This window comes from Vulpes lagopus, chromosome 4, assembly GCF_018345385.1.
Source record: "Vulpes lagopus strain Blue_001 chromosome 4, ASM1834538v1, whole genome shotgun sequence".
Classification (NCBI taxonomy): Eukaryota; Metazoa; Chordata; class Mammalia; order Carnivora; family Canidae; genus Vulpes; species Vulpes lagopus.
In genome coordinates this window covers 18,573,834-18,592,403 of record NC_054827.1, presented here as the reverse complement: position 1 = coordinate 18,592,403, position 18,570 = coordinate 18,573,834, and the positions used below count along the sequence as shown (strand labels likewise).

Here is an 18,570-nt window from a genome sequence, read left to right as displayed (position 1 = left end):
AAGAGAACACAAAGTGTTTGCGGCTGCCATACCCGTGTTCTTGTTGTCCACAGAGCTGCTAGAAGTAATGAAGGAGAGTCAGAAGAAACGCAGGCAGGACGAGGGGCCCCTGTCCTAAGAGGAAAGTTACCTTGCAAAGGAAAAAGACCTCATCCTGTTATTCTCAACTTTACTCAGTGTCCTAGCTTTAGGTCTTCCTCCTGGGGGAAGGCTTATGACTTGTGACCAAAAGGAAGGGAATGGCCTTGGAATGGCCTTAGGGAATGGCCTTGGAATGGCCTTGAGCATCCTAACCCAGGCCCCGGGGGCCAGCTCAACAGCCAGTGTGATATTTAAACAAACAGTTTGGTCTGGTGGCTTGTAGCTGGCCGGCATGCCTTAGGGCAGTAGTGGACATGAATTCTGGATTCCAGAGGCTAGGAAACCTTTGGAAGGAGCCTTCCACCCTTTCCCTTGTGAACAACTCTGATCAGTAGAGGAGCTCATGGACAGAAACCTGACTGGGTGACAGGTGCATGGGGAGTGGGGTGTCAATCAGATTAAAAGAGCCCATACCAAAGAGCCTATAGAAGCTCCTAGATTTGAATGCCAAATCAGCAGGTCCCCTCCCTCTTTGGGAGCTTTGTACTATCACTCAATAAACGTTGCTGCCCACCGCTTTTCATCTGGTCTCCCTCTTCATTCTTCAAAACAGCATGATCAAGAGCCACAGGTGCTACAGGGAAAGAAATCCCATAGCAGAAGTCTCTGGCAGTTCTATGACTGCCACTAAATCTGTTAAAGAATAAAAATCTGGGGATCCCTGGGTGGCGCAGCGGTTTAGCGCCTGCCTTTGGCCCAGGGCACGATCCTGGAGACCCGGGATCGAATCCCACGTCGGGCTCCCGGTGCATCGAGCCTGCTTCTCCCTCTGCTTATGTCTCTGCCTCTCTCTCTCTCTCTCTCTCTCTCTCTCTCTGTGTGTGTGTGTGTGTGTGTGTGTGTGTGACTATCATAAATAAATAAAAATTTTGAGAAAAAAAAAAGAATAAAAATCTGACCAGGAATATTCAAAGATCTAACTGGTTTCACTCAAAGATTCATAAATCGGGTAGCATCTCAAAAACAAAATAGAAGAGGCTCCCAAGAGCTATACAGAATGGAGGGCTCCTGTAAGAAGAAATTGGGGAGGGGTAGGGACAAGGAAATTATTAGCAAAAGAAGAGAAAGGATAGTTTCAAGCATGGTCACCTTGGCTCAGGGGGAGTGGAAGGAGGTTTATCATACAGATGACCTCACTAAGGCTAATCAGGAAATTCCAGATTGATAGGTTTAAAATTCCACTCCTAGAAGAGGCTGAAATTACAGTTAGGTTAGGTATTAAGTCTTGGTGGGACTTAACATAAGTGACACTATTTTGGGCCTATTCTTAATATCACCATTTTAGAAATGTCACTGAACACAAATGTTTCTTTCTTTCTTTCTTTCTTTCTTTCTTTCTTTCTTTCTTTCTTTCTTTCTTTCTTCTTTTTTCAGTGAAATGGGAAACACTCAAGTAGACAAAGGTGTCTTTTTGTGAGCACATCCTGTTCTGTTTAAAGATTTTATTTATTTATTCATGACACAGAGTGAGAGGCAGAGACACAGGCAGAGGGAGAAGCAGGCTTCCTCTGGGAAGCCTGATGCAGGACTTGATCCCAGGATCCCGGGATCATGTCCTGAGCCATAGGCAAACCCTCAACCACTTAAGCCACCCAGGCACCCCACAAATGATCTAAGAATACAACTCTGAAGAATAAACAGGTTTAGCCCAGATGGAAAATAAGAGAGGCTTTCAGTGGGAAAGAGATGGCTGGAAGACTGGGATGGAAATAAACCAGTGTGTCTGGGGTAGGAGGGAGTTTTGTTGTGTAGAGAGGGGGGTAAATGATGGAGGTTTTGGGAGACTTGAATACCAAGCATAGATGACCACAGTTGACTCTCTGTGCTCCTATTATTATAAAGCTGGAGGTAATAACAAAACGGTTTCTAGGAAAGTATATCTGACGGTTTTGTAGAACATCTGAAGGGGATAGAGGAAGTGTTTTACTGGAAGGATCAATTTGTTGGTTGATAAAACGTAGGGAATGGAAACAGCATGGAGAGTCATTGATGTCATGACTCAGCTTGATAATCAAGATTCAGCCTGGGTGACAGCTGGAATTGTGGCTCCATTAAAAAAACAAAAACAAAAAAAAAACTGAGAGTGGGAACCAGGTGAGAGGGGAGGCTGAACAAGATCTGGGAGCCTGGGAAGCCAGGGTTAAGTTCCAGGGAAGTGGCACAGCCTGGACAGGTTACATGTGCAAGAAGAGTAGGGCAGATTTGAGAACAAAGTCATACTGTATTCAGTTACTTTTACACTCCAACTGGCAATATTTTTCTTAATCAGAACAAAATAATAGACTGGATTTTTCGGGCCTCCAAATGAATCTCTACTGCTCCTGCCTTTTGGAATTCACATGCTAGAAAGGCAACATAAAAAAAAAAAAAAAAAAAAGACTCACCTCCAGATTTTTAAACTACAAAAGAGCCAACCATGACCACATATTTATAGAATATATGTTCTAAAGTTTTATAAATGGTTTTAAGTTGCTTTGCTTTCATTATAGTTTTTATTTTATTACCAAATAATCATGTTTATATAATTTAGAAAGTTAGAAATTATAGGTTAGTAAAAAGAAAAGGTTACTAAAAACCCCAAGATCCACTGTTAACACCGTAGCATAGAATCTTCCAGCTTTAGTTTTATTTTTATTAGGTTATAATTAACACATAATGTTATACTAGTTTCAAGTGTATAGTGTAATTATTCATCAATTCAGTATGTTACTCAGTGCTCATCATGATAAGCATACTTTCAATCCTCTTTACTCTTTCACCTGTCCCCTTACCTACCTCCCTTCTAGCCAACCAGCAGTTCTCTGTATTTAAAGTCTAGGTTTTCATTTGTTTGTTTGTTTGTCTCCTTTTTTCATTGTTCATTTGTTTTGTGTCTGAAATTCCACATACGAGTGAAATCATCTGGTATTTGTCTTTCTCTGACTTATTTCACTTAGCATTATACCCTCTAGGTTTATCCATGTTGTTGCAAATGGCAAGATCTTTCTACATTCTTTTTTTATAGCTGAGTAATATTCCACTGTATATATACCACATCGCCTTTATCCACTCATTTCTTGATAAAACACTTGGGTTGCTTCCATATCTTGGCTCTTGTAAATAATGCTGCGATAAACCTAGGGATGCATACATCTTAGCGACTTCGTGTTTTTGTTTTCTTTGGGTAAATACTCAGTAGTGAAATTATTGGATCATCTGATAATTCTGTTTTTAATTTCTTGAGGAAATTCCATACTGTTTTCCATGGCGGCTATACCGATTTGCATTCCCACCAACGCTGCATGAGGGTTCCGTTCCCACCGCATCCTCGCCAACATTTATTTCTTGTCTTTTTGATTGTAGCTGTTCTTACTGATGATACCTCATTGGGGTTTTGACTTGCATTTCCCTGATGATTAGTGACGCTGAGGATCTTTTCATGTGTCTGTTGGCCATCTGTATGTATGGCTTTCTTGGAAAAATGTCTGTTTAGGTCATCCACTCATTTTTTAGTCAGGTTATTTGTTCTTTTGATGCTGAGTTATATAGGACTTTATATATTTTGAGTGCCAGTCCCTGATCAGATAGATCATTTGCAAATATCTTCTCTTGTTCAGTAGGCTTACTTTTGTTGATGGTTATTTTGGTGTCGTCATAATTGTTTACTTTTGCTTTTGTTTCAGGAGAAGACTTACCTAGAAAAATGTTTTTATGCCTGATATCAAAGAAATGACTGCCTATATTTTCTTCTGGGAGTTTGATGGTTTCAGGTCTCATATTTAGGTCTTTAATCCGTTTTGAGTTTAGTTTTGTGTGTGATATAAGAAAGTGGTTCAGTTTCATTCCTATGCATGTAGCTTTCCAGTTTTTCCAGCACCATTTTTGAAGAGACTGTCTTTTACCCATTGGATATTCTTACCTCCTTTGTCATAGATTAATTGACCATGTAAGTGTGGATTTATTTCTGGGCTGTCTATGCTGTTCCAAAGACCTATGTGTCTATTTTTGTGCCAGTTCTATACTGATTTATTATAGCTACAGAGTGTATCTTGAAATCTGGGATTGGGATATCTCCAGCTTTGTTCTTGTTTCTCAAGATTGCTTTGGGTATTTGGGGTCTTTTACGGTTCTATATGAATCTGAGGATTTTTTGTTCTTGTTCTATGAAAAATGCTATTGTTATTCTGATAGGGATTACATTAAATCTGTAGATTGCTTTGGGTAATATGGACATTTAAAAAATATTTATTTACTCATGAGACACAGAGAGAGAGAGAGAGAGAGAGAGAGAGAGAGGCAGAGACACAGGCAGAGGGAGAAGCAGGCTCCATGCAGAGAGCCCGACGTGGTACTCCATCCCAGGTCTCCAGGATCACACCCTGGGCCGAAGGTGGCGCTGAACTGCTGAGCCACCCAGGCTGCCCTAATATTAGGGCAATATTAATTCTTTTATTTTAACAATATTAATTCTTTCAATTCATGAGCATGGACTATCTTGCCATTTGTCCCATCTTCAATTTTTTTCATCAGTGTTCTATAATTTTGGAAATACAGGTCTCTCATCTTCTTGGTTACGTTTATTCCTAAGTATTTTATTATTTTTGGTGCAATTGTAAATGGGATTATTTTCTTAATTTCTCTTTCTGCAGCTTTATTATTAGTTTAGAGAAATGCAACAGATTTCTGTATACTAATTTTCTATCCTGTGGCTTTACTGACTTTATCAATTCTTGTAGGTATTTTTGTGGAATCTTTAGGGTTTTCTTTTTCTTTTTTAAGATTTTATTTATTTATTCATGCGAGACACACACAGAGAGAGAGGCAGAGACACAGGCAGATGGAGAAGCAGGGTCCATGCAGGGAGCCTGATGTGGGACTTGATCCCAGGTTCCCAGGATCACACCCTGGGCTGAAGATGGCACTAAACCGCTGAGCCATCGGAGCTGCCCTTTTTAGGGTTTTCAATATATAAGATCATGTCATCTGCAAATAGTGAAAATTTTACTTCTCCCTTACCAATTCTGATGCTTTATATTTTTTCATCTGATTCCTATAGCTAGCATTTCTAGTACCATGATGAATAAAAGTGATAAGAATGGGCATCCTGCTCTTGTTCCTTATCTTATGGGAAAAGATCTCAGTTTTCACCACTGTGATGTTAGCTGTGTGTTTATTATATATGGCCTTTATTATGTTGAGATATGTTCCCTCCAAACCTACCTTGTTGAGAGTTTTGTCATGAATGGATGTTGTACTTTTTCAAATGCTTTTTCTGACTCTATTGAGATGGTCAAATTTTTTATCCTTTCTTGTGTTGATGTGATGTGTCAGGTTGATTGATTTGCATATATTGAACCATCTTTGCATCCTATAAATAAATCCCATTTGATGGTGAATGATTTTTAAGTATATTGTTGGATTTGGTTTGCTCATATTTTGTTGAGGATTTTTACATTGATTCATCAGAGATATTGGTATTTGGTTTCCTTTTTTGGTAGTGATTGCCTGGTTTGGGTATCAGGGTAATGCTGGCCTTATAGAATGAATTTGGAAGCTTTCCTTCCTCTTGTATTTTTTGAAATAATTTGAGAAGAATAGGTATGGTTTCTTTAAATGTTAGGTAGAATTCAGCTGTGAAGATCTCTGGTCCTGGATTTGTGTTTGTTGGGAGTTTTTTGATTACTGATTCAATTTCATTGCTGGTAATTGGTCTGTTCAAATTCTCTATTTCTTTCTGATTCAGTTTTGGAAAGTTATGTGCTTCTAAGAATTTATCCATTTTTTTCTAGGGTGTCCAATTTGTCGGCATGTAATTTTTCATAATATTTTCGTATAATCTTTTGTGTGTCTGATGTGTTGGTTGTTACTTCTCTTTCATCTCTGATTTTGAGTTCTCTCTCTTTTTTTCTTAATGAGTCTGGCTGAAGATTTATTACTTTTGTTGATCCTTTCAAAAAATCAGCTCCTGGGATCCCTGGGTGGCGCAGCGGTTCGGCGCCTGCCTTTGGCCCAGGGCGCGATCCTGGAGACCCGGGATCGAATCCCACGTCGGGCTCCCGGTGCATGGAGCCTGCTTCTCCCTCTGCCTGTGTCTCTGCCTCTCTCTCTCTCTCTCTCTCTCTCTGTGTGACTATCATAAGTAAATAAAAATTAAAAAAAAAAAATCAGCTCCTAATTTCATTGTTCTGTTGTATCGTTTTTTAGTCTTTATTTCATTTGTTTCTGCTGTCATCTTTTATTTACTTCTTCCTACTGACTTTGCACTTTGTTCTTTTTCTATCCCTGTTAGATGTAAGGTTCCAGTTTTATTTTTATATATAAAATACTTGTATCAAAATGTACAAACTGTTTTATGATTAGTTTTTTCCCTAACATATCATGCATACTTTTCTGTGTTATGCCTATAATGCCATACTATGTTTAACTAAATCCCTATTGCTAGAATTTCAGATTATTTCTCACTTTTCCTATCTGAGTCATTGCTGCCATAAACATATAGGTAGCTATGATTTATTCCTACAGATGGAATTGCTGTATTATTCTTTTAAGGTATATTTGAATTTGGCTTGCTGATACTTGAGAATTTTTGCATCTGTGTTCATCAGGTATATTGGCCTATAATTTTCTTTTTTAAATAATATCTTTGGTTTAGTTTTTAGGATAATGCTGGACTTGTAGAATGAATTTGGAAGCATTCCTTCTCTTTCATTTTTTGGACTAGTTTGAGAAGTATGCTGTTAACTCTTCTTTAAATGTTTAGCAGAATTCACCTCTGGAGCTGTCTGGTCTTGGACTTTGTTGGGAGGTTTTGTTTACAATCTTATTACTAATAATCATTCTGTACAGGTATTTTATTTCTTTCTGATTTTAGTCTTGGAAGACTGTATATTTCCAGGAATTAATTTTTTCCTTCTGGACTCTTCAAGCTGCTGGTGTATAATTGTTCATAGCAGCATCTCTTACTCCTTTGTATTTCTGTAGTATCAGTTGTAACCTCTCCTTCATTTCTGATTTTTTTGGGGCCATTTCTCTTTTTTCTCCTGATGAGTCTGGCTAAAGGTTTATCAGTTTTGTTTCTTTTTTTCCCAAGAAACAGCTCTTGGTTTCATTGATCTTTTCACTTTTTTATAGTACATATTTTATTTATTTTTGTTCTCCTTTTATTATTTTCTTCCTTATACTACTTTGGTTTTGTTTGTTATGCTTCTTCTAGTTACTTTAAATGTATGGTTAGATTGTTTATTTTCTATCTTATTTCTTTAGGTTGTCTGTGTCGCTATATACTGCTCCCTCCAATTATGGAGCATGGTGATTCCATTTTAATTTTTCTCAAGGTATTATAAAATTTCCTCTTGATTTCTTCATTGACCCAGATTATTTAGCAGCATGTTATTTAGCCTCATTTGTGTTTTTTTCCAGTTTTATTCTTGTGAAATTTTCTAGTTTCAGATTGTTGTGATTGGAAAAGACCAACTGCTTGATAGGATTTATTGAGACATGTTTTGTTACATAACACGTTACCTAATTTGGAGACTGTTCCCTGTGCACTTTTAAAAAATGTGCATTCTGATGTTTTTTGATAAAATATTCTGTGTATATCTATGAGGTTTATGTAGTCTAATGTTTCATTTAAGGCCACTGTTTTCTTTATTTTTATTTTATTTTTTATTAGAGAGTGCAAGCAGCGGGGAGCAACAAGCAGAGGGAGGGGGGAGAGAGAAGCAGACTTCCCACTGACCAGGGACTCAGTGTGATATGGGGTTCCATCCCAAGACCTTGGGATCATGGCCTGAGCTGAAGGCAGACACTTCACTGACTAAGCCACCCACTCTTTCCTTATTGATGTTCTGTCTGGATAATCTATCCATTGATGTAAATGGAATGTTAAAAGTCACTTAATGTCATTGTATTACTCTCAATTTCTCCCTTTATGACTGCTATTATTTACTTTTTATGTTCAGGTGCTCCAATGTTGAGTGCATAGATATTTACAATCATTATATCCCCTTGGAGTGATCCATTTATCATTATATAATGCCCTTTTATGTCTCTTGTGATAGTCTTTGTTTTAAAGTCTGATATAAATATTGCTATGGCAGCTTTCTTTTCATTTCCATTTTTATGGGATGTCTTTTTAAAAATCTCTTCATTTTCAGTCTAAATGTGCTTTTAAGTCTGAAGTGAGTCTCTTGTAGGCAGCACATAAAGGAATCTTATTTTTTTACCCATTCATTCACTGTATGCCTTTCTTAAAAAAAATATTTTGCCTATATATTCATGAGAGACACAGAGAGGCAGAGACATAGGCAGAGAGAGAAGCAGGCTCCCGGCAGGGAGCCAGATGCAGGACTCGATCCCAGGACCCCAGGATCACTACCTGAGCCAAAGGCAGATGCTCAAACACTGAGCCACCCAGGTGCCCCTCACTGTATATATTTTGACTGAATCATTTAGTTCAGTAACATTTAAAGTAACTCTTGATAGGTATGTTTTTATTGCTATTTTTTTTTCTGGTTGTTTTTTAGTTCTCTGTTACTTTTTTCCTTGGTCTCTTCCCTTTGTGTTTTTTATCATGAAATTTGTATATAACAACCTATGTGTATAATAGCCTACTTTAAGTTGATGGTCACTGAAGTTTGAATGCATTCTAAAAGCATTAAATTTTATTCTCCTTTGCCATGTTTTATGTTTTTGACATCATATCTTACATATTTTTATTTTATATACTCCTTAACTAATTATTGTAGGTATAGTTGATTTTACTACTTGTATCTTTTAACCCTCATACTAGCTCTATAAATGTTGATCCAGTAGCTTTACTTATACATTTACTTTTATCATTGATATTTTTTTCTTTTGTAATGTCTTCCAGTGAATCCTTTTAACATTTCTTGTAAAGTCTATTTAGTGGTAAAGAACTCCTCTAACTTTTCTTGGTCTGGGAAACTCTTTACTTCTCCAATTTCAAATTATAACCTGGGTGGAAAGAGTATTCTTGATTGCAAACTTTTTCTTTGGCATTCTGAATATGTCATTTTCTTCTGGCTTGCAAAGTTCCTACTGAAAAATCAGCTGATGTATATAACTTGTATGTAACTAGTTGCTTATGTTGCTGTTTTTAAGATTTTCTCTTTATATTTAATTTTTTTGTAGCTTAGTTATAATGTGTCTTGGTGTGGACCTTATTAGGTTCATCCTATTTGGTGCTTTTTCACTTCCTGGACCTGGATGTCTAGTTCCTTTCCCAGGTTAGGGAAGTTTTCAGCTATTATTTCTTTACATAAGTTTTTTGTCCTTTTCTCTTTCTCTTTTCCTGGGATCCCTATAATGTGAATTTTATGCTTAACGTTGTCTAGAGGTCTTTTAAACCATCTTTATTAAAACAATTTTTTTCTGTTCCACTTGGATGACTTCCACTGCTCTGTCTTCCACATTACTGATTTGTTCTTCTGCATCCTCTAATCTGATGTTGATTCTCTCTAATGTATTTTTAAAATACTGATGAGTTCTTTTTAATATTTTTCTGTGTTGAAGTTCTCACTGTGTTCATCCATTATTTTTCTGGGTTCACTGAATACCTTCACTTAACCACCTGAGCCACCCAGGTACCCCAGTGAACACCTTCATAACTATTACTTTGAACTCTTTATTAGGTAGATTGCTTATCTCTCTTTCATTTAGTTCTTTTTTTTTTTTCTGAGGTTTTGTCATATTCCTCTGTCTCCTCATTTTGTCTGACTCTTTGTGTTTGTTTCTATTTATTAGGTAGATAAGTCTTGAAGGAATGGCCTTATGTAGTAGGTGTCCTCTGGGGCCCAGAAAAGCAATCCTCCCAGGGTCAGCAGAACCAGGCACTCCAGGGGTGTCCCCTGGGTGATCCATATACACCTTCTTGTGGCTGGGCTATAGCTGCTGCAGAGCTGGAGAGTAGGGATGGCCTCTGGTTCAGCTAGCTGTGAGGACCAGTTGTGATTTGTGGTAGTGCTGGTGTATGTGGTTGTGCTGGAATATGTGGCAGGCTCCCCCTTCTCAGGATGTGATTCACTTTGAGGGATAACCATCCATACCACAGTTGCCCACCAAGTATGGCAGTTGAACTGGGGAGTACCAGCCCTAGCCAAGACTACCTCCTGGGTGTGGCAGAGTGGCAGCCACTTTGGTGAGGCATCTGCTGGTCAGATGGGTCCACAGAAGAATTGTGGAGGTGGGGTGAATGGTGCTAGCAAGGTAGAGAGCATGTGTCAGAAATGGCACCCACCAGTGTTGGGCCCCCTGCCCCAGGTAGATAGAAGGAGAGTAAAATAAGATGATACTTGCCAGCACTTTCCTTCCTAGATGAAGTTCCTAGGGATCCCTGCCCCTCCAGCCCTCACAAAAATTAGTCAATAAATCTCTCTGACATGTGACTCAGACACTTTTTAAAAAGATATATATATATTTGAGAGAGAGAAAGAGAGAGAAAGCACAAGCTGGGGAAGCAGCAGAAGGAGAGGAAAAAGCAGGCTCCCCACTGGGCATGGAGCTCGACATTGGAATCAATCCCAGGACCCCAGGATCATGACCTGAGCTGAAGGCAGATGCTTGATTGACTGAACCACCCAGGTGCCCTTCCCCACCCCACCCTCCAAGCACTTTTCAAACTCCTGCCTCTGTGCTAGGTCTTAGTGGGAGTAATTTGTGTGCAAGCCCTTTAAAAGTGGAGTTTTGGTTTTCTATAGTCTCTGGCTTTCTTGGAGTTACACCTTGTTGGTTTTCAAAGCAAGACATTATTGGGGCTCATCTTCCTATTTTAGGTCCCCAGGGCTGGGGTTCCTGATGTGGGGCTTGAAGCTCTCACTCCTCAGGGAGTACCTCCTCATTGTTCCAGGGTTGTGGGTCCTGATTAGACCATGTCTTTGACCCTTCTCCCTATCTCAGTGTGGCTTTTTCTTTATATCTATAGTTGCTTTATATCTAGTGTTGCTTTTTCTTATATCTATAAAGCTGCTATGCTAGCCTTCAAGGTGTTTCCAGAGATAGTTGTTCTATATGTAGTTATAGTTTTGTTGTGTTCTGGGAGGAGGTGAGCTCAGGGTCCTTCTATTACTTCTTTTTTTTTTTTTTAATATAGAAGAATCTGGCATAAGTCATTATAGTAGAAAAATCCTGAGTCCCATTCACATACATGAACATAACCTGTTGTTGGAATAGAAGTATGGTAGTTATATTGCAAGAGTTTTGAGTAGGTCCTTGAATTGTCCTCAAACATACAGTGGGAAGAATAGAGGGAAGGAGGTGGGGGAGAAAAAGGGGGCAATGAGGGAGAGAAGGGGGGAGAGACAGGGAAGGGAGGGAGAGAGGGAAGGAAGGAAAGAAAGGAGGGAAGGATGTTTCAGCTTAGTTTCTGATATTGAAACTATATTCACTTAGTTACTCATTTTGCATATTTGTTTTTTTTTTTTTTTTAAGATTTTATTTATTCATGAGAGACACACAGAGAGAGAGAGCGGCAGAGACACAGGCAGAGGGAGAAGCAGGCTCCATGCAGAGAGCCCGATGTGGGACTCGATCCCGGGTCTCCAGGATCACACCCTGGGCTGCAGGCGGCGCTAAACCGCTGCGCCACCGGGGCCGCCCTCATTTTGCATATTTGGTTCTCTACTAGTTTCTCATACATATTTCTTTTCATCATTTTTTTAAAATCATAAACTGTGAAACTTTGGTATGTTTTACCAGCTGTCTGTTTCCCAGGGTTGTACTTTGTTGATATGGCTCCATTCCCAGAATATCGTGGAACAATTATTTTCTGACACATTCTTAAAAAGAAGCTTAAACACAAGCCCTGTACAAACACTTGAAATATGAACAAGCAAATATACATGAATCTTTATCTCCTTTGATACTTGGCATAGTTCCTTGCATGTGGTAGAAGATAAATAATTAATTTTTTGAAGTGAATGTTGAATGAGGATGATTCTGGATTGCATCTTCCCCCCTTACTCCTTATGCTTCTGTTTCATGTCAATAGAGGCAACACAGTCTCCATTGCAGAATATCTGTGTTCATATAGTTGAGTGGCCCTGGGAACGTTATTCAAACTAACCTTCTAATTCTTCTTCTGTGGTTCTAACACTTAACTCGGGAAAGCTACCTAGCCTCTTTGGCCTCAATTTGCTCACCTATAACTTGGGGCAGATAATAGCACCTACTTCATAAAGCTTTTATGAGGATGAAATTAGTCAAAATCTATAAAATGCTTAAACCAGGGCTTAACACTACTAAGCACTACCTATGTATTATTATTAGTTTGATCATCTCCATCTCATGGGATTGAGGAAAAGTAATGTGTGCCTTAGGTGCTGTCCATTATACAGTAGATTTTCTTTTTTAGATTTTATTTATTTATTCATGAGAGACAGAGAGAGGCAGAGACAGGCAAAGGGAGAAGAAGGCTTCCCTCAGGGAGTCCAATATGGGACTCATCCTAGAACCCTGGGATCATGACCTGAGCTGAAAGTGGGTGCTCAACCACTGAGCAACCCAGTCATCCCTATACAGTAGATATTTAATGACTAGTTGTTTTCCTGCTCTTGTTCCCTTCAATTACTCACTGAACTGTTAATTGGCCATTTAAATAGAAAATGGGATAGAATATTACTCAGGTAATTTAATCAGATCTTTTATGTTTTTGTTTGAGGTGTGTGTCCATATTCAATAGGATTTGCAAGCTAGTTAGAGGCACCATCCCTCAGTCAAAATTCCTTTAGGTTGCTTCATTTCAGTATGATAGAAGCCCATGGCCTTTTCATTTACAAACATTTTAAGCTGAGTCTTCATAACACTAAGACTAGAAGCTCTACTGTTCCCACTTTGAAAACAGTGGACAGGATACTTCTCTAAGTTTCAATGTCCTCATCAGTAAAAGAGGAAAAATAACGCCTCCATCCTAATTGGTCATGAGAACTAAAGGACCATAATAATTAGCAATATCCAAAATATATTAAGCTCTTACTCTGTGTCAGGCACTGTTCTAAGTCCTGAACTTATTCAAAGGGCTTAGTGCAATGCCCCACACTCCTAAGTGTTATCTGTTGTTAATTCAAGTCTGAAGAAGTAGGTGTGGTCAGCCTGTGAAAGGCAGGAGCTCTAGCTAAGGAGTCTGAAGGTACTGGTGGAGCTAGGCTTTAAATCCCATCAATCTGGCTCCAAAGTCTATGATCTTAAGCCTCAGGTGACTGCTGCCTGTCACCACAGTCCTCTGTCCACCTATGTTCCAGTCAACTATTTCTTTATCATATGAAAAAGTACCTTTTGTTTCTTTTCAGGGGATCTCCTTAACTTGGAATGCATGCCCTCCTACTCTGTATATGTTGAAATCTTTCTTTTCTCTCAAGACTTTCTCAGCCCAGAAGCTTTTCCTGGTTTCCCTTCTTGGACTTCCATGGCATTTTGTATACAGGAAACTTGAAAGGAAGAAGCTATTTAGATAACATTGTGTCCCTTACTGTCTACTTTGGAATCTCTCATTTAATTTGCACTCATTAAGTATTTATGGGACTGATAATTATTTTGTAATCTAGAGCTAACCTACTGCCCTTGGCTTATAGAGTATTAGGGAAAGGTTAGGAACATCATTACCTGGTCATTGGCCAGGTGAGATCCACAGTGGTCCCTAACTTTGAGAGTTATCAACCTCCTTTTCTGTGTCCCATGACATAGCCTTCTTACCCCTCCAGAAAAGAGTAGGCTGGGCAACATGCTAGAAGCTTCAAGCCTCTATTAATAGGAACAGACTGTTTGTAAAGGCCACATGTATACTCATGTGTGGATGCACATACACAGTCCTATATTTTATTTTTTATTTTATTAAAAGATTTTATTTATTTGAGAGAGAGAGCAGGGGGAGGGGCAGAGGGAGAAGCAGACTCCACCAGCAGGGTGCCCAACACAAGGCTCAATCCCAGGACCCGGAGATATGACCTGAGCCAAAGACAGATGCTGGGTGACTGAGTCAACCAGGTACCCCCACAGTCCTAAATATTAAATACTCTTAAATTTTAAATACTCTTTGAAACTTGGACTTGTCTATCACTAAGCTCATTGGGCCAGGTCTGGAAGAGAAAGACCTAGCAGAGGTGTGCTGGGATGCCTCTAATTAGTGCAAATTCTGTTTATCTTAAATATAATTTGGGGGGATACTTTGTCATGGCACCTCTTTTTCTCCACTCAAACTTTACACCATCCACTGTTCCATTCCTGGGGATCTGTTAAATGGTTATAAGAGAAAGGGAAAGTCCTTATATGAAGTGTCTCCCAGTTCTTTGCAGGGCTCTGTGAATCTTAGTCTCCATTTCAGTGTGCAGACTCTGTCCCCAGAGTCCTTAGGTCATAGTCCACCCCTTTGGGTAGCCTCCTGCTTGGACTATGTGAGACCATTAAAAGAAATGGACATTTTAAATCCAGGCATTTAAACTGTAATCCTGCTAAATAATTTGTTTCCTGTTTTATATTGTTTGCATACAAGAGGGGGTGGAAAAATCCAGAAATGTTTTCCAGCGGATTTCCTTCCTTCCACCCCCAATCCTGCTAAAGATACAGCATGCAGATTTCATGATGCTAGGGTTATTCCCAAGTGTTAAATTTTTATGTGCCCAATTACTTTCCTAGTAGGAATGGCATCTTATACTTTCTATCACTACAGTGCTAGCAAGTGTTGGGTCTGTAGAAGGTGCTCAACATTTATCAACAAAATACTGATTTTATACCCCAGTTCTGAGCTCTACAGGGAGTGTGGTCAGATATTTTGGTCCACCTAGGAAGATATCCACCTCCGTTTTCTCTCTACCTTTCCATTTTTTATCTGCTGAATGCCAGCACTATCCTCCCAAATGAAAATACCCTTTTGGTCATTGCCAGAAACTATCATTCTGCCAAATGAAGTGTGTGTGTGTGTGTGTGTGTGTGTGTGTGTGTTCATGAATCTCTCTTAAAGGCATATGAAGCTTTCAAGCATCCATCTTTCCTTTTTATAAAAATTTTTTATTGGGGTTCAATTTGCCAACATATAGCTCAAGCATCCATTTCTTGACCCTTATCCTTGAAGATACTTTCTTGCTTCTCTCTTCTATCTACATTTCCTTTTCCTGTTGGGCCCCCATTTTTGCTCTAGATTTGTCCTCAATCTTCTATTTCTTTTCTATACTTTCTCTTGTTGAGTTCATTCTTTTAGCTTCACTTTTTACTCTGGAGATGACTCTCCCAAATACAAATCTAGTACTGTTTCATCTTTTCTGTGTCCCAGCTTGTGTTTCCAACTGTCACATCAACTGATATCCACACTTCAGTGACCCAAATTCATCACAAATTCAAAATCTCCAGTGGCGGATCTATTATTTTGCCCCCTAATCTCCTTTCTCTTCTCAATGATTCCATCTCAGTTGGTTAAAACTCCATTCTTGCCGACACATAGAAATACAAATTAAGTGGTCATGACTAATGTATCTCTTTCTTCCACCTCTTATACCTGGTCTGTCATAAATGTCTCCCAAGAAAAAATGCCTTGAATTTGCTTCCATTCCTCTGCCAACACCCAGACTGGCCCCAGCACTTCCCTTGCTGTTCATCACAGTGACAGGCTCTCAGTCCTACCTCCCCCTCTTCCTCCTGCCTCTCCCACGTGTGTTCTCCTCACTCTTGCCCTGGCTAAGGTGGGCCACCACTTAACACCTCCAAATCTGAGGATCTCTGCTGCCTGTTCTCAAGCAGATGCCTGGTGACTCCCAACCCCCTCCCACCGTCTCCTCTGTGATAATATATTAAATCCCCAAATCAGTATTGAGTGCCTTCCACCCACCAGGCACTCAGGCCATGGCATTGAGGTAAAATGAGCAGACCAGGTCCATCCCAGCCCTGCTGGGGCTGTAATTTCCTGAGCAAGTGAGCTCATTTCCCTGCCACTCCACCCCCGGCCTTTAAAAGGCTAGTTTGTCTCACCTCCTCCTCAAAGCTGCCTTCAGCCTCTTCAACCCACAGGGATGAATCCCTTTTCAGAATTCCTATTGTTCTTGTTGTGAATTCCCCTTTTGTCATTCCCTGATCCTTTCATGTTTATTAGTCTTAACCCCTTGCCTGGATTGTAGTATCTTTGAGATCCACTCTTATTTGCTGTGCTAATTATCTCCAGTGTTGGGTGTGTATTATTTGTCATTGACTACATCTGGTAGTCACAATAGTTACTACTAGTCTGCAATTATATGTAATTAAGCTATAATCAGAATAATACAATGAACCTGGTGTGGCATGCAGCGCTTTATATGCATTTGCTTATCTAATGAGCGGCTATTCAGTACATAATTGATTCAAGTTTTTGACTTAGTGTCCTCCAGTTGTGGGTCTCAAGAAAGTCACTTCTCTCTGAGACTCAGTTTCTCCATCCAGTTTCTTCACCCAGCTCTCTAGTACTTTCTTTTTTCCATATATCACTGAATGGATGCCTTTTTTTTTTTAAGATTTTATTTATTTATTCATGAGAGATACAGAGAGAGAGAGAGAGAGAGAGAGAGAGAGAGAGGCAGAGACACAGGCAGAAGGAGAAGCAGGCTCCATGCAGGGAGCCTGATGTAGGACTCGATCAGGCTCTCCAGGCTGATCGAGGGTCTCCAGGATCAGGCCCTGGGCTGAAGGCAGTGGTAAACCACTGAGCCACCCGGGCTGCCCAGGATACCTTCTTTTTAAGAGTCTTTCCAGTTCTAACCCTGTGGTTCAATTCAATTTCAATGCCCTCATTTCTAGGGAATTTTTACAGTGTGCTCTGCACAGATTTATTGCTTAGGGAATATAAAGCAAATATGGCACAGTCCCAGCCCTCAGAAGTTTTTACCATCCATTGTAATAACAGGAAGCCATGGGTGTCTGAGGGGTAAAGAGCAAGGGAGCTAATTACATCACTAGGAGAAATCCAGAGTTGATTCTAATTAAAAGCTTCCTGAAGGAGGAGAGATTTCCGTTCGGTTGAAAGGAGGCAGTTGATGGAGTGGGAGTACAGAGGCACCTCTTGGCAGAACTGGTGGGCAAAGCAGCCATTCAGTGGTCAACCAGAACAGGGCTGCGTTTAGGACCAACCTGACATTTTGTTGTGTGCTAAATTTAACATGGTGACCACACTGATGTTGCTGCAAAATACAAACAGGAGAATCTCAACTACATCACAAAAGCATATGGACCTCAGAGGGGTGAGCCATTTAGATATTTGAGATGCATCCTCAGATTAAAAACATTTCTTTTGGCATCCCTACATGCAGAGGCTCATAAGCCGCAGGGGAACATCTGTTCCATTGATGAAACATCTGGGCTCCTGTCACAATATCATATAATTAATTACCATTACGATCAGCTAATAAAAGTGTTCAATGTTAACATTTATGTCTCTCCTCATTTCAGAAGGAACTGAAGCAGTTTGCAAACATATTCACATGCAACAGGATAAAAATACAAGGGACAAAACAAAAAAAAATTAAAGTAGAAACAATAGTGTGTAAGGCTAGAGGAAAAGTTAAATGCCCCAAAGTTCTAAATACTGTGTCAGAGGTGGGCTGCATCACTGAGGCTCAGGATCTTAGCAACCAAGCATTTTCCCCCCCAAACTTCCAAAGGGAAGTTTTAATTTTTATTATAATAATGTGGCATCTCAGAGATTCCAAGCTCATATTCAGAGATTTATGCTTGTTGATCCCAGAGATTTTGCATACTGGATAATGGTGTGTGCTTTCATTCGTGTTGACTGCTGTTTAAACCAACTCCTGAGAAGCAACATCTGCCCAGAGCTCTTTGGTTTTGTTTCTCTGGGTGTGTGGCTAATGTACCAGTGATTTTACTTAAAGAAACTCCAGAATTTCCTCTAGTTGTAAACATAATTGTTATTTCTTCTTTTTAGAAGCTTCTCTGACTACCACCCTACCCCTACAAACACATTTCCCCCAAGTCTGCTTTTCGTAGTTTGTGCCCTCTGTGAGGGCACGCTGCCTGGGCCACCAGGGATTTACGTGTGGGAACAGTGTCGCGGAGAGTGGGGGCTGCAAGGCCCCAGCCCAGGTGAGCTGGCTTTGCTTTTATTGACAGCGTGAAGCAGCACGAGCGCTATGGCCAGCTGACCCTTGTCAACTCCACGGCGGCCGACACGGGCGAGTTCAGCTGTTGGGGGCAGCTCTGCCACGGGTACATCTGCAGGAAAGACGAGACCAAAACAGGCTCCACCTACATCTTCTTCACAGGTAAACTCTTTGGTGTATTGGTGGGATTCTTCAGAATTCTGGACTGGGCCAGAGTTTCTGAATATCTAATGATGAGATATTGAGAACACTCCCTATTTGCTGGGCTCTGTGGATTTATGTCCATCATTTCATGCAAGTCTCACACCAACCCTCCAGGGTAAGTACTAACAGCATTTCCATTGCTTCCATGGGAAGAGGGGGT

At 39.9% G+C, this 18,570-nt stretch overlaps 1 protein-coding gene across 1 annotated transcript in view; it reads left to right on the top strand.

Moving 5' to 3' along the window:
* PDGFRL (platelet derived growth factor receptor like) overlaps positions 1 to 18,570 on the top strand; it is a 66,281-nt gene that overhangs the window by 37,197 nt on the left and 10,514 nt on the right. Inside the window, exon 3 of the mRNA XM_041753073.1 lies at positions 18,217 to 18,368. Coding sequence (XP_041609007.1) covers positions 18,217 to 18,368 — 152 coding nt within the window. The remainder of the gene's footprint in view (positions 1 to 18,216; positions 18,369 to 18,570) is intronic.